The 12,891-nt window shown below is 34.5% G+C and overlaps 1 protein-coding gene across 1 annotated transcript; it reads right to left on the reverse strand.

Moving 5' to 3' along the window:
* Positions 1 to 2,404: 2,404 nt before the first annotated feature.
* LOC141404963 (ryncolin-4-like) lies at positions 2,405 to 3,769 on the reverse strand. The gene is made up of 3 exons (XM_073988826.1): positions 3,614 to 3,769; positions 2,923 to 3,551; positions 2,405 to 2,863 (listed from the first exon to the last, which is right to left on the reverse strand). The coding sequence occupies exons 1-3, from the start codon at positions 3,683 to 3,685 to the stop codon at positions 2,737 to 2,739; spliced, it is 828 nt and encodes a 275-aa protein (XP_073844927.1). The 5' UTR covers positions 3,686 to 3,769; the 3' UTR covers positions 2,405 to 2,736.
* Positions 3,770 to 12,891: the final 9,122 nt, after the last annotated feature.

Raw genomic sequence — 12,891 nt, forward strand, 5'->3', positions numbered from 1 at the left:
ATGTTGACAAGAAGTAAATAGTATGGATCTGCAATACGAACACATCAGAAGATACCTTTACATATAAAAAGAAAAACATTCAAACCGATTCAGATGATCGCTAGTGTATACAGTGTATTTATCTTCATTCGAATGTATGTAGTATAGCTTTTGACTTTATTGATATATTGGCCCATTTAATTACTTTCATAAGGGGTGAGGTGATACAGGGATAAAACTATAAAACGTTAACAAAAAAATAAGTAAATAAATAAACTAAAATTGAGATGATGTTCCAATATAAAGCTCAACAGAGCGCCACGAGGCGGACAGTATAGACAGTTCAGACAGTCAGTTCTGGAAGACTTTCGAGATGGCAATTAAATCAGCGGGGTATATTTTTCTGTGGATACTTGTGAGTTTTTGCAAAGAAATTCACATGGAAGAGGTAAATATAAATTTACATTTTTTTAAAAAAATTGTTATCCTATATTAGTATAGTATTGTTTTTATAGATTTCATCGGTTGCAAAAGCAGAACGCAATGAACCAAAAATAATTTATGATCTTTATGGACAACTAAATGAGCTGGAGTCGAATTTTTGGAAAAGCCGGAAGGAGTTACTGGAAACTCAAACGAATTTAAGAAATTGTTTAAATGTAAATACACATTTAAATGTTTTCTTGGAGAAAATCAATAATTTGGAGGAGAGTGTAAGTGAATTGAAGAAAAATAGCAAAAAAACATGATGACATTGTGGTCCAAAGACGTATAGATAGTTCAGTGGATTTTTTTCGTCCTTGGGCGGATTATAAGCAGGGATTTGGTAACAATTCAGGAGAATTTTGGACAAGTTAAATAAACTTACCAATTCACGACCTTATGAGTTGCTCATTGTCATGGAAGATTGGGAAAATGATAGCCGCTATGCCAGATATGACCCATTTATTATTGGTACTGAAGCTGAGAAATATGTACTCAAACAATTAGGAAAATATAGTGGTTCAGCTGGACCTATTCATTGGGTCAGAAATTCAGTACAAAAGATCAAGAAAATGATTCATCGGTTAATAGAAATTGAGCTGTAGAGTTTACCGGTGCCTGGTGATACAACGACTGTCATAGAAGGTGAGCTGCTTTGTTTTTTACCTTTATCAAATTACTTAAATGGAGAATGAAATTGTTTCTAGTAACCTTAATGGCCGCTATATCAATGGTGGGAAAACAACTATATTTGCTCAGGGCATTGATTGGTACATATTCAAGGGACATTATTATTCTTTAACATCTGTTGAAATGATTTTACGACCCACATAAAAGGAGAAAGGGTAATATTTTATGGCGATAAATTAATGACAATTACAAAAAATAAATAAATTGATTTATATTGAACTAGCAATGTGTCCGCTACTTCGTATGCGGAAAGGAAATAAAAAAATACACAAACAATAGTCAATATGGAAATGGTTAAAACTGAATTTTTGTATACTAATATTTATTTTAATTGATATTTAATCTCATTTAAGTACTGTTCATACCCCTTTAGATGGAATATCCAAAACATCGACCGTATCTCAGATTAAATTTCGGATTTTGCTAAATACCGCACAATATTTAAATCCCTTTTAATTTGAATTTCCAAAACTGCGACCTTATGTCAAAGATACACACCAACAGTGAATCACATTGCAAAATTGAAAAAATCTGGTTTCACCCAGCCCCAACACACCACCTGTAACCCAGCAAACACAATGTCGGACGTTCGAAGCGTCTGCTCAATGTCGGAAGTTTCTTCCGACGCGTCTGACCCACTTCGGTCCGAAGTCTGCCCGGTTAGTCTGACGAATTTTTTCTCTCTCTCTCTCTGAAGGGAGGTTTATTTAGATGTTTTAAGAAATGATTTAACCAACAGCGTCAAGAAATTTTGGCGGTTGACCCTGAACAAATTGCAATATAAGTACTACCAATACAACGACCCTAAGCACAAATCTTATTTATGTGGGACTTGGCTTAGGGTGTCCATAAAACCGGGTTTTCAAAACAAAGCGGTTTTCGGTTAACCGAAATTTTCAATTTTTCAAAAACCCAGTCTTTGGTTTTCAACAATTTTCAAAACCCTTTATCCGGTTTTGTAAAATAGGTACAAAATTGCTCATAATTCATAAATATTTGATTAAAATGTGCGGAAAGGGGTAAATTAAGTACAATGACTTCGTTATTATATAATTATCTCATAATATCCCTGTTATTTGACGTTCAATCTCGAAGTGGGGACAGCAAAATTAAAACTGAAATTGTGCTCTAAGAATAATAAAAACCCTTACATATATAAAATTGTGTACCAAAAGAATTAAGTTTAATAAAAATAAATTCAAAAGCCAAAATATACATTAATTGTGAAAGAATTAAAAAAATTGGTGCGTTCGGCAAAAGTGTAAACTTTATTTTGACGCGTCAAATTTCATTTATTCCCTCATGGAACGTTGAGAGGGCCTAATAATTTCTGGATTTTAATTTACCACTAAATATGTACTTAAAAATGTTATATTTATATGCAATCAAAAAATTTTAAGAGGTGTAAACATTATTTTGACGCTCATTGTACATACAAATGCTTTTATATATCAATTGCTCTGTTCCAGAACCTGCAACTACAACTTTTTACTACGATAACAATATTTCCTTTATGTTATCGAAAAAATAGTAAATAAATAGTGCAGCACTGGTACAGACCAAATATTTTCCCTAGTTCCCTTTTTATGTGGGACGTAATATCATTTCAACAAATTTCAAAGAATAATAATGACCCTTGAATGGATCCCAATCAACACCCTGGGCAAAGACAGTTGTGGTGCCACCTTTGATGTAACGGTCATTGAGGTTACTGGAAAAAGATTCATTCCTTTAATTACGATTCCGTAAATATAATCAAGGCAATCTTACCTTCTGTGACAATCCTTGTACCACCAGGCACCGGTAAATTCTACAGCACAATTTTTATTCCAAACATCATTATCTTGATCTTTTGTAGTGAATTTCTGGCCCAATGAATAACCCAAAGCATCTCCAGCGGAACCGCTATATTTACCCAATTCTTTGAGTACATATTTCTCCGCTTCTGTGCCAATAATAAATTGATCATATCTTGCATAACGACTATCATTGTCCCAATCTTCCATGACAATGAGCAACTCATAAGGACGGGAATTGGTAAGTTTATTTAATTTGTCCAAACCAATGAAAAATTCTGCAGAACTGTTACCAAATCCATGCTTATAATCCGACCAGGGACGGAAGAAATCCTCTGAACCATCCATACGTCTTTGTATGATAATGTCATCAGGTTTTTTGTTACTTTTCCTCAATTCCCTTACGCTCATCTCTAATTTATGGATTTTCTCCAAGAGACCATTTAATTGTGGATTGCCATTTAAACAATTTGTTAAATTCGTTTGTGTTTCTTGTAACTCTTTGCGGTTATTTAAAAAATTCGCCTCCAGCTCATTTAGTTTTCCATGAATATCATAAATTATAACTGTCTCATTGAGTTCCGCTTTCACAACAGATGAAATCTACAATAAATTCAAATTTAAATTTTTCAATAAAAAAAAACATTTTCAAATAATTTGTTTACCTCTTCCATGCGAATTTCTTTGCAAAAACTGAATATCAGCAGAAAAACAAGTATCGCTGTTTTAAGCACCATTTTTATTTGATTTTTTTTTTATTCTGTTGGAAAGGCTTCTTGTGTACAGATGTTTACGCCACAACTCATTTGTTTCAACTGTCCGTCATGTACTTCGCCGCTGAGATTTATATAGGGGCATTTTCCAGAATTTTGTTTATTTACTTTGTTCTTGGTTCATACGAAAAAAATCCCCTTTTTAGCAATGGTTTCTTGTTGTATCCCTGTGTCCTCTCCCCATTTACGTATGAAAGTAATTAATTTGGCCAAGATAGCTAGCTATAAAATCAATATGTATGTATGTAACAAAGTGTATTAACCCACTAAACAATTTTTGCCGAGGACTCTGATATTAGAGGTTTTCCAAAGTTTGGTCAGAAATTTTACAGATTTCGCAAAATTTCCAAATTGCAAAGAAATTCTCGATCAGCGTGTTTCTTTGGACACGTATCTATTTGAGCGAGCAATTGACACTTGGGTATAAAAAGCTTCTTGTTGAAAAACAAGAAACAAGGATCTGTGGCGAGATCCGAAAATATAGTCTTCCCTACCTTACCCCTTGGTAAACATCGCCAATTTTTCCCACTAATAAATTAAAATTGTTTTAATAAAATATTAAAACAACGACTATGGGATTAAGCCTGACTATTTTGAAAATCAAAATAGAATTCGTCATCTATATATACAAAAGAGCTTGGTGATGAATGAGTGAGTGACTGACAGATCATCGCCCAGACGAAACGGCTTAAGCTAGAGGCCTGAAATTTTGAGTGTGGTTTGCTGTTGGTGTGTAGGGGTGAGATAAGGCTGGGTTTTTGGAAATTCGAACTGGAAGGGTACGAAAAGTACTAACAGCGTGTTTTTGTAAAAATGTTTGCCTGTCACACGAACCGTTCGTACTAAAACGTATACGTTCAAAATTTGGTTCTTGTAAAATTTTACGAAACATTCGTTTTTATCTAAAAGCTTGCGTCTATTTCATAAAAGCCCTTATATTTCAGGGTTTCCAGGATACTTATTTTGTGAATTTTGCATAGGCATCTGCACGTAAAATGTGTTACTTGATGGCAATACCGATAAACAGATGACAAACAAAAAATAAGAAAAAATGTAATCAAATTTGTCCAAAAATAATTGTGATAATATGAAGAAACGGATGTACATATACGCGTGTGCTTCTATGGAAATAAATCAAATTGCATTCCCTTCAAGTTTTCGTGTGTTTTGTGCCATTTATTACTCAATTTTTTTATTTTTCAATTAAAATCGATGGGTCTTTTCCATTCGTTTATTTTTGACGTATTCGTTCGTCTGATTTTGTTACGATCAATCTGCGATCAACTCTCACCGTAGTCGGATGTGTTTCGATCCTTGTGTTTCAATACCGTCTTTCTTTGAACACTTTGTCATAACAGTCATAAAACCATAAAAAATAATACAACTTACAACAAAAGTGCTTAAGTGACTATCAACATTAAAAGAGCGTATGTAAGCGATGACGTGAACGCACATCTTTTAAACATGCCAGGGAAAAAACCCAAAAACAATTCAACTGCACAAAGTGCAGACAACAACAATTACTTTGCACCTCTGCAAACAATCGATGATGAAGATGTTGAAGAAGTTCAACCAAGTACTGAACCAAAATTGTTTATTCCACCAATAACAATTCTCAAATGTAAAATAGAAGAAATTCGAGAAATTTGTGATTTGAACAATATCAAAAAGTACTCTGTTCGAAAAATATCAATAGGTTTAAAATTTTATTGCCATTCCAAAGATGATTATGAGTCTATGACTAAGGCTCTAGATAATAAATACGAGTACTTTACTCATGCCACCAAGGATGAAAAACCTTATAAGGCTCTTCTGTTTGGTTTGGATACTCAAGATCCAATGATTTTAAAAAACAAATTGATCGCCCAAGGTCTTAAATGCACTGACGTCAAAATTGTTCACAAAAAAACAAAATATGGCACATTAGTTATTTTTGTTGTATATTTTCAACGTAAAACAATAAGAATGAAGGAATTGCGACAAAACCAAACAAACAAATAAAACACGCATTACCTAATGTCACAATTGCCAAATGTATGGCCACGGCTCAAGTCGATGCAAAGTAAAGACATTCTGTTCTAATTGTGCTGGCGGTCATAAAACAGTCGACTGCAAAACAAACGAAGTAAAATGTGCAAACTGCATGGGTCCCCACAAGTCAACAGACGACAACTGTCCAAGCAAAGCCCAATACTTGAAAATTAAGCAACTAAGAAAACCAACAACAATCAATAAACAACAGAATATGTACAATTCTAGACTTTCTTACAACAACAACTTTCCCAATCGTTTAATACAAGGGACACCTGCTTCTGCTAACTGGAGTTTACCGAGGAATTCCAACAATAACAACAGTGCTTCTATGGCGAACAACAGTCAGTCACCAGATTCTGGAGATCTATTTTCTGTAAAAGAATTACAAAATTTAACATTAGAGTTAATTAATAATCTCAGAAATTGTAAAAGTAAGCTTGATCAATTTGAGGTAATTACTAACCTTGCATGTAAATTTTTATCATAATGAGTTATGGATTGAATATCATTAGTTGGAATGCAAGAGGCATACGAAATAAAAGTGTAGAATTATTTCAGTTTTTGTTAAATAATAATATAGATATTTGCTTAGTGTCAGAAACTTGGTTAAAACCCAACATTTCCATGAGTCATAAGGATTTTGTCGTTTATAGAAAGGATAGAGAATGTAGAAGGGGAGGTGGTGTTGCCATAATAATTAAAAATACAATATCCCACTCACAAACAAGCATTGTTAATACTTCATGTATTGAAAATATAGGAATTAAAGTCCATACAAGTATTGGTTGCATTGCCATATATTCATGCTATTTTCCTGGAGGTAGAGTTGTTTCGGACCATACTCGTAAAATTAACTTTTTGTCAGATCTACACAAGCTCACCAGTTGTGAAAAATATATATTAGGTGGTGATTTTAATAGTCGTCACCAAACTTGGGGTTGCTCGCGGGCTAATTGATATGGAAATTTATTACATGATAAACAAATATCCTACAATTATGACATTATTTTTCCTCCTGAAAGTACATATATACCATCACAATATAACCGTCAAAGCTCTACTTTAGATTTGTTTATTACAAATATAGCAGACTCATTGTCTCCTGCAAATGTTATAAATGACTTAAGTTCCGATCATCTGCCTGTCTTTATAAAAATCAGCGAACTTTAAAATTCCTTTGAACGTAAATTGTTAGATTTCAAAAAAGCCAATTGGCAAGTCTTCTCCAGTTTCATTAATCAAAACCTCTCTATTCCTAATGAAAACAATTGTTCTTCCACTGAATCAATCGACAGGTTATTGAAAGAGTTTATCAGAATAATAAACAGCGGTATTTCGCTCAGTGTACCATACAGAAATATTAGTAATTTTAATAAGCAATTGCCTCATAACATTAAAACCTTGATAAGGACAAGGAATCATTTCCGTAGGCAGTGGATACGATATAGGAATTATTCAGATTACAGAGAATTTAATATTTTAAATTCGGTCATCAAAACGGATATTCTAAATTTTCGAAAACGATTCGTGGTCGCAGCTTCTGTCCACACTAAACAAAGACTCTCCACCATTCTGGAACCTTACCAAAATTCTAAAGAAGAAATCCAGACATATTCCTCTCCTAAAACATAATAACATATGTTATTCCACACCCTCTGAGAAATGTGAGATACTTGCGGAAGCGTTTAGCGAAAACCATTCACACTCTGCAAATCTAGGGGATACTTCCACAATAAATTTAGTAGAAGAAACTATTCGCAATAATAGCACTACAAACTCCAATGACCACGTTACAATTAGTAATAGTGACATTGTTCACATAATTAAAAGCTTAAAAACCAAAAAAGCTCCAGGTTTAGATGGCATCAATAATGCTTGCCTTAAAGCACTTCCTAGAAAAGGCATAAAATTTCTAGCTGTTTAAAACATGGTTATTTCCCCAAACTCTTCAAAGAGGCAAAAGCGATAGCTATAAAAAAAACCAAATAAGCCACCAAATTCTCCACAATCATATCGCCCAATCAGCCTTTTACCATCAATCAGTAAAGTTCTGGAAAAGGTTATCCAAACAAAGATACTTGAATTCACTGAAGTCAACAAAATTCTTCCGCCTCTCAAGTTTGGTTTCCGCAGAGAACACAATACTGTACAAACATTGGTTCGTATCCGTAACTTGGTTAAAAACAATTTCACTTGTCAAAAATCTACTGGAATGATCCTCCTACATATAAAAGCCGCATTCGATTCTGTTTGGCATGAAGGTCTGATCTTTAAATTAATCAAACTAAACTTCCCTAGTTACATCATTAAAATAATCACAAGCTTTTTAAGCTCCAGATCCTATAGAGTTCATATAGGGTCAAAAAGTTCTACGTTATTTAACATTTTGGCAGGCTGCCCACAAGGCTCCTGTTTATCTCCTATCCTTTACAATATATATACGTCTGATATACCTGTTATTCCTAACTGTACCATGTCTATTTTTGCCGATGACACAGCAATATTGAGCTCGGGTATTTTCTCTGAAGAAATCATACGCAACCTGCACATAGCTCTTGAAACATTAACCAAATATTTTTTTAAGTGGAAAATAGCATTGAATTGTAATAAAAGTCAAGCAATTTTTTTTTACTAGAAAAAGAAAAGAATGTTATATTCCTCAAAGTAATATAACTCTTGTGCCAGACTATGAAAATTTTCATGAAAATGTTTTGAGCTTATGGGTAAGAAGGGAGAAAGGGAGCTCCTTTACCTCCGCTCTCTCCTAAAAGCTAAAATATTTTCATGTGTTATTTTCAGTGTCTGGCACAAGAGTAATTATTAACAATGCCGAAATCAGTTGGGAAAAGAATGTCAAATATTTAGGAATAATTTTAGATTCCAAATTATGTTATAATTATCACATTTCCTATATAGTAAATAAGTCAAATTTACTCATTAAAACTCTATATCAAATGTGTTCTTCTTTGACACAGCGGTGCCGAAGTTTTTCGGCAATTTACACACATACGACCCGAATGCATAGAAAGAGCGTACGAAAAAGAGATAATGTTTTGACTTCTTTTTGTTTTGTAGCGTGCGTGCATAAAAACACACTAACACACAGTCATAAGTTGCCAATAGTTTGAATACATTCACATTTTGGGCTGTTCTCTTTTTGGTCACGTCTGCTCTATATCCACTCATAAATAGAAACTCATCTCTTAGCATTGAGAACAAAATGCTAATTTTTAAGGCAATATTTCAAGTTTTGGAAAGTAGTGCCTATAGGTACGGAAAGTACTAAATGGTACTAAATTTGGTACAATTTAGATTTGGGTGAACGGATAGAGCTGGAATCCTGAAATTTTGAATTAAGATTAGTTTCGGAGTGTAGGGTTGATGTAGTTTTGGAAATTCGTACTTATGGGTAAAAAGTACTACATTTGGTACATTTTGGATTTGGGTGAACGGATAGAGATGGAATCCTGAAAATTGGAATTAAGATAACCATTGAACTGTATGATTGAAATAGTTTTTGGAAATTCTTACTTATCTTGTTTATTTTGTTTTTGTTATATCCTACTCCACACTGTGGTTATTATGTCTTTGTTCATTAGTTTGTAACATGCAAAAGGAAAAGAGATCGACCCATATTTCCTTTTAGGGATATACATAGAATAACTTTCTGAGTCGATTTACGCATGTCCGTCTGTCTGTCCATCGGTCCACGTATTTTTGTAAACAAAAAAACAAAGCAATGCGACCTGTACGCATTTATTGTCCGATTCGCATGAAAATTTGGGAAGATAGTTTTTTGGACCAAGGACGAACGCTATTTATTTTGGTAAAAATCGGTTCAGATTTGGAATAGCCCCCATATATATTTTCGGCCGATTTGAGGTATTTGGTGCACCAAACACGCAAATTATGTCCGATTTTAATGTAATTGGGAAAATTTGCACTAGAAAAAAGTTTGCCAAATTATATTGAAATTGGTTCAGATTTGGTTATATATAGCTCACATATATTTTCGCCCAATTTTAGGTATTTGGTACTCCAATTTCGCTAAGTATGTCCAATGTTGATAAAAATTTAAATGTATGACAGAAGTTGGTCTAGAAATAAGTTGACCAAAGTATTTTCAAAACAATTCAGATATGTAGTTGACACACCAAAAAAAAAAAATTGGATAGACATTCTGATGATAGTTGGAAAATGTGACTCGATTTGGTCTGGAAAAGATTTCGCCAAATTATATTGAAGTCGTGGTGATGTAGCGTATCATATAGTCGGCCCAGCCCGACTTTGATCATTTCCTTACTGCTTTTTTATTCTGAACGTTTTAGAATGTACACTTGAAAACGTAGATCTATGTGACTACTGTCTAACAGGAAGGCTTTTTTTACCCCCTGAGAACAAAAAGGCCTAAATTAAAATGTCTCAAAAAAATTAACTGTTATATAGGGGAAATGTCAAAGCATGTGCCTTAAGTAAAATTTTTTGAATAAAGGCTTTCTATATTTTGATATCACAAATTCAGAAACTACAGCTACTTCGGTTGGAAAATGTGGATCTTCAAAATACCCGTACCGTTCAAATAAGACGTAGACTGAATCTAAAATGTGGATCGCTTTTGATGTTTAGGGGTGCGATAAGGATTTTTTTGGAAACTAAAGGTATACGGACAGTACTTAAATTAAATATCAATTAAAATAATACATTAAAATTTTGAGTGTCCACCATTTTCATTTTATCATCATTGTTTATTTGTATATTATTCTCTTTCCGCATACGAAGTAGCGGGCATTTTGCTAGTCCCAAATAAAAAACGCCAACCCTCCTGAAATGAGGAAAGAACCATTTTTGGAAGTTTCTTTCGACGTTTCATTCATTTTTACTTTAGTATCCTCAAAACCAATTCCCATGATTAAACAATTAACAATTTAAACAAAAAATCTACAAAAATATTCATTTATTTCTGTTTCAACAAAAACCGAAAGAGAATTGATGGTGAAAAATTTCACCGTTCTGAACAGGGCTGCTCTAATGTTGTTGTTGTTGTAACAGTGTTTTTGTTATGTTTATTTGTTCGTTCCTCTGTTCAATCTGGCTCTGGGTCTATCTCCAGTTCAAGAAAAGTGGCTGCTTCGATGGGATGTAGCCATAGATCCACTGGAGTTAGATGGGTAGGTTTGGCGGGGCAGTTAAAAAGGTGTTGTGTGTCGTGCGGGCCCATGCCGCATACTGGGCAGATGTCTTGCACGGTGCGATCGATTTCCGCCCAATAAGAATTTAGGCGACTGCAATATCCCGAGCGTAGTTGGGCCAAAACTACTCTAGTTTGTCGTGGCAGCTGTCGCTCCTCAGCTGCGATAGATGGAGGATGTACTCCAAGTACTTTATTCACACTATAATTGCTTAAGGCCTTGGCAACTGCGTCCGTGTGAATGCTATTCAATCCTGCTTGATATGCTTGTTGATCAATCCCACGGCAGCGGGTTCTTTCGTACCGGATTGACCCGGAACAACACAAAACCAATGTTCCGGCCAGCGGCTGTCACCTCAGTGTGCACATGTACAGGGCTGCTCTAATGGGAAATTTTGATTCGTTTCTCTTTCTCACGAACTAAATTGCCGAACTTTCGGAGAGTGTTAGTTTTTATTTCTCTGATCGGCGCTGATTTGAAGGAAAGGGAGAGTTTTTGTTGTGCCTTTATCAAAGGTAGGCATTGTGACTCACAAGAGAGCCCATGTGCTCTAAGTGAGCGTAAATTTGTTATCGCTCACAGCCTGTGTAGATGCTAACACGTTGTGAACAACAACAAATTTACGCTCATTGAAAGCACAAGAGAGACCCAAAAATTTTCTCTGCCTCACTCTGGCCTTCATTATCGTTAGGCAAGAGAGCACACACGTGCTCTCAGTGAACGTTTCTCTCTCCACACACACAATTCAACTAATTTAAGAAGCATGCACTCACACAATGACAGCCCGTAAGGTATACAATAGAAAAGTATGGTGCCTATCGCTGTTGCTTATTTTTTAGTTATTTCGCAGCTGTGAAGTGACAAAGACGTAACAGAACAACCCAACAAACCAATCGTACCGACATCTTAACGAAATCGGAACAAAATTCGGAAGCTACGTCCGATGTCGGATCCGAAATCGTAACGAAAGTTGTATGAAGTGGTTGACATAATTTCGGAACGAAATTTCGGAGCGAAATCGGATTGATGTTGGTCAGAATTCGGAAGAAAATCATTGGGAAATTCGGAAGCCGAATTTTTTCTTCCGAATTTTCGTACATATTTCTGAACGATTTCGGAATAATGTCGTATGAAAATCGAACGTACCTCGGAATCTTCGTAAAGATTTCTGAACGATTTTGGAATACTGTCGTATGAATATCGAAGGGAAACATTTTTCTGTGGCGCCCTCTCTTTTATTAATTGATCTATGTTACATTTTTATTTGAAGATTGTACTTTCAAACGTTTCTCTAATGATTTTCACTGTTGTTATTATTTCGTAGTTATAGTAGAACAATGTAAACATTGTGTACGAATATGTTGAGTCTATCAGCACTAGCTTAAACTATTATATGTTGCATTTACTGTTTGGCAACAAATGTATTGCAAAGGCCAAAATTGTAAAAAAATCATATTAATTGTTCGCTTATGGCAACAAATTATGTAAAAACTATTCAGTTTTTTTGTTCACAACTCTTGCTGTTGGTCCTCAAAACAATATTCCGTCGAAATATACAAAGTTTATTGGCAATTTTTAACAAATATGGACTTAAATAAGAATAACCTACTACTTTGATGTGACAATAAATGTATTGCATAGGGAAAAGCAGTACTATAAAACTAATCATTTTTGAAAATGTTTGTAGTAATTATGCATTTTTATGACTTTTGCGGCTAATAATGGGCTAACAGTATTGGATGTGATAAAATTCAATGATAATCGTGGAGGGTCTTAAGACAGGTACAAAACGTATGAGACCAGAAAAGCAGTACTGCTCCCCTAGAAAAAACAGCCTACTATGAAAAAACGAAAGAAAAGAAAAACAAACCCCTCTAAAGTTGACGAACCCCGCAAACGTTTTAAGGACCATGATCTGCGAATCTGCACCTGGAATGTTCGCACTCT

This window comes from Musca autumnalis, unplaced genomic scaffold (genome assembly GCF_047663935.1).
Source record: "Musca autumnalis isolate F117 unplaced genomic scaffold, ASM4766393v1 scaffold_5, whole genome shotgun sequence".
Lineage (NCBI taxonomy): Eukaryota > Metazoa > Arthropoda > Insecta > Diptera > Muscidae > Musca > Musca autumnalis.

Coding starts and splice junctions, on each gene's coding strand:
- LOC141404963 (XM_073988826.1), bottom strand. CDS start 3,685: ATGGTGCTTAAAACAGCGATACTTGTTTTTCTGCTGATATTCAGTTTT. Junction 3,552..3,613: donor AAGAAATTCGCATGGAAGAG/GTAAACAAATTA, acceptor AATTTATTGTAG/ATTTCATCTGTTGTGAAAGC. Junction 2,864..2,922: donor TACAAGGATTGTCACAGAAG/GTAAGATTGCCT, acceptor ATCTTTTTCCAG/TAACCTCAATGACCGTTACA.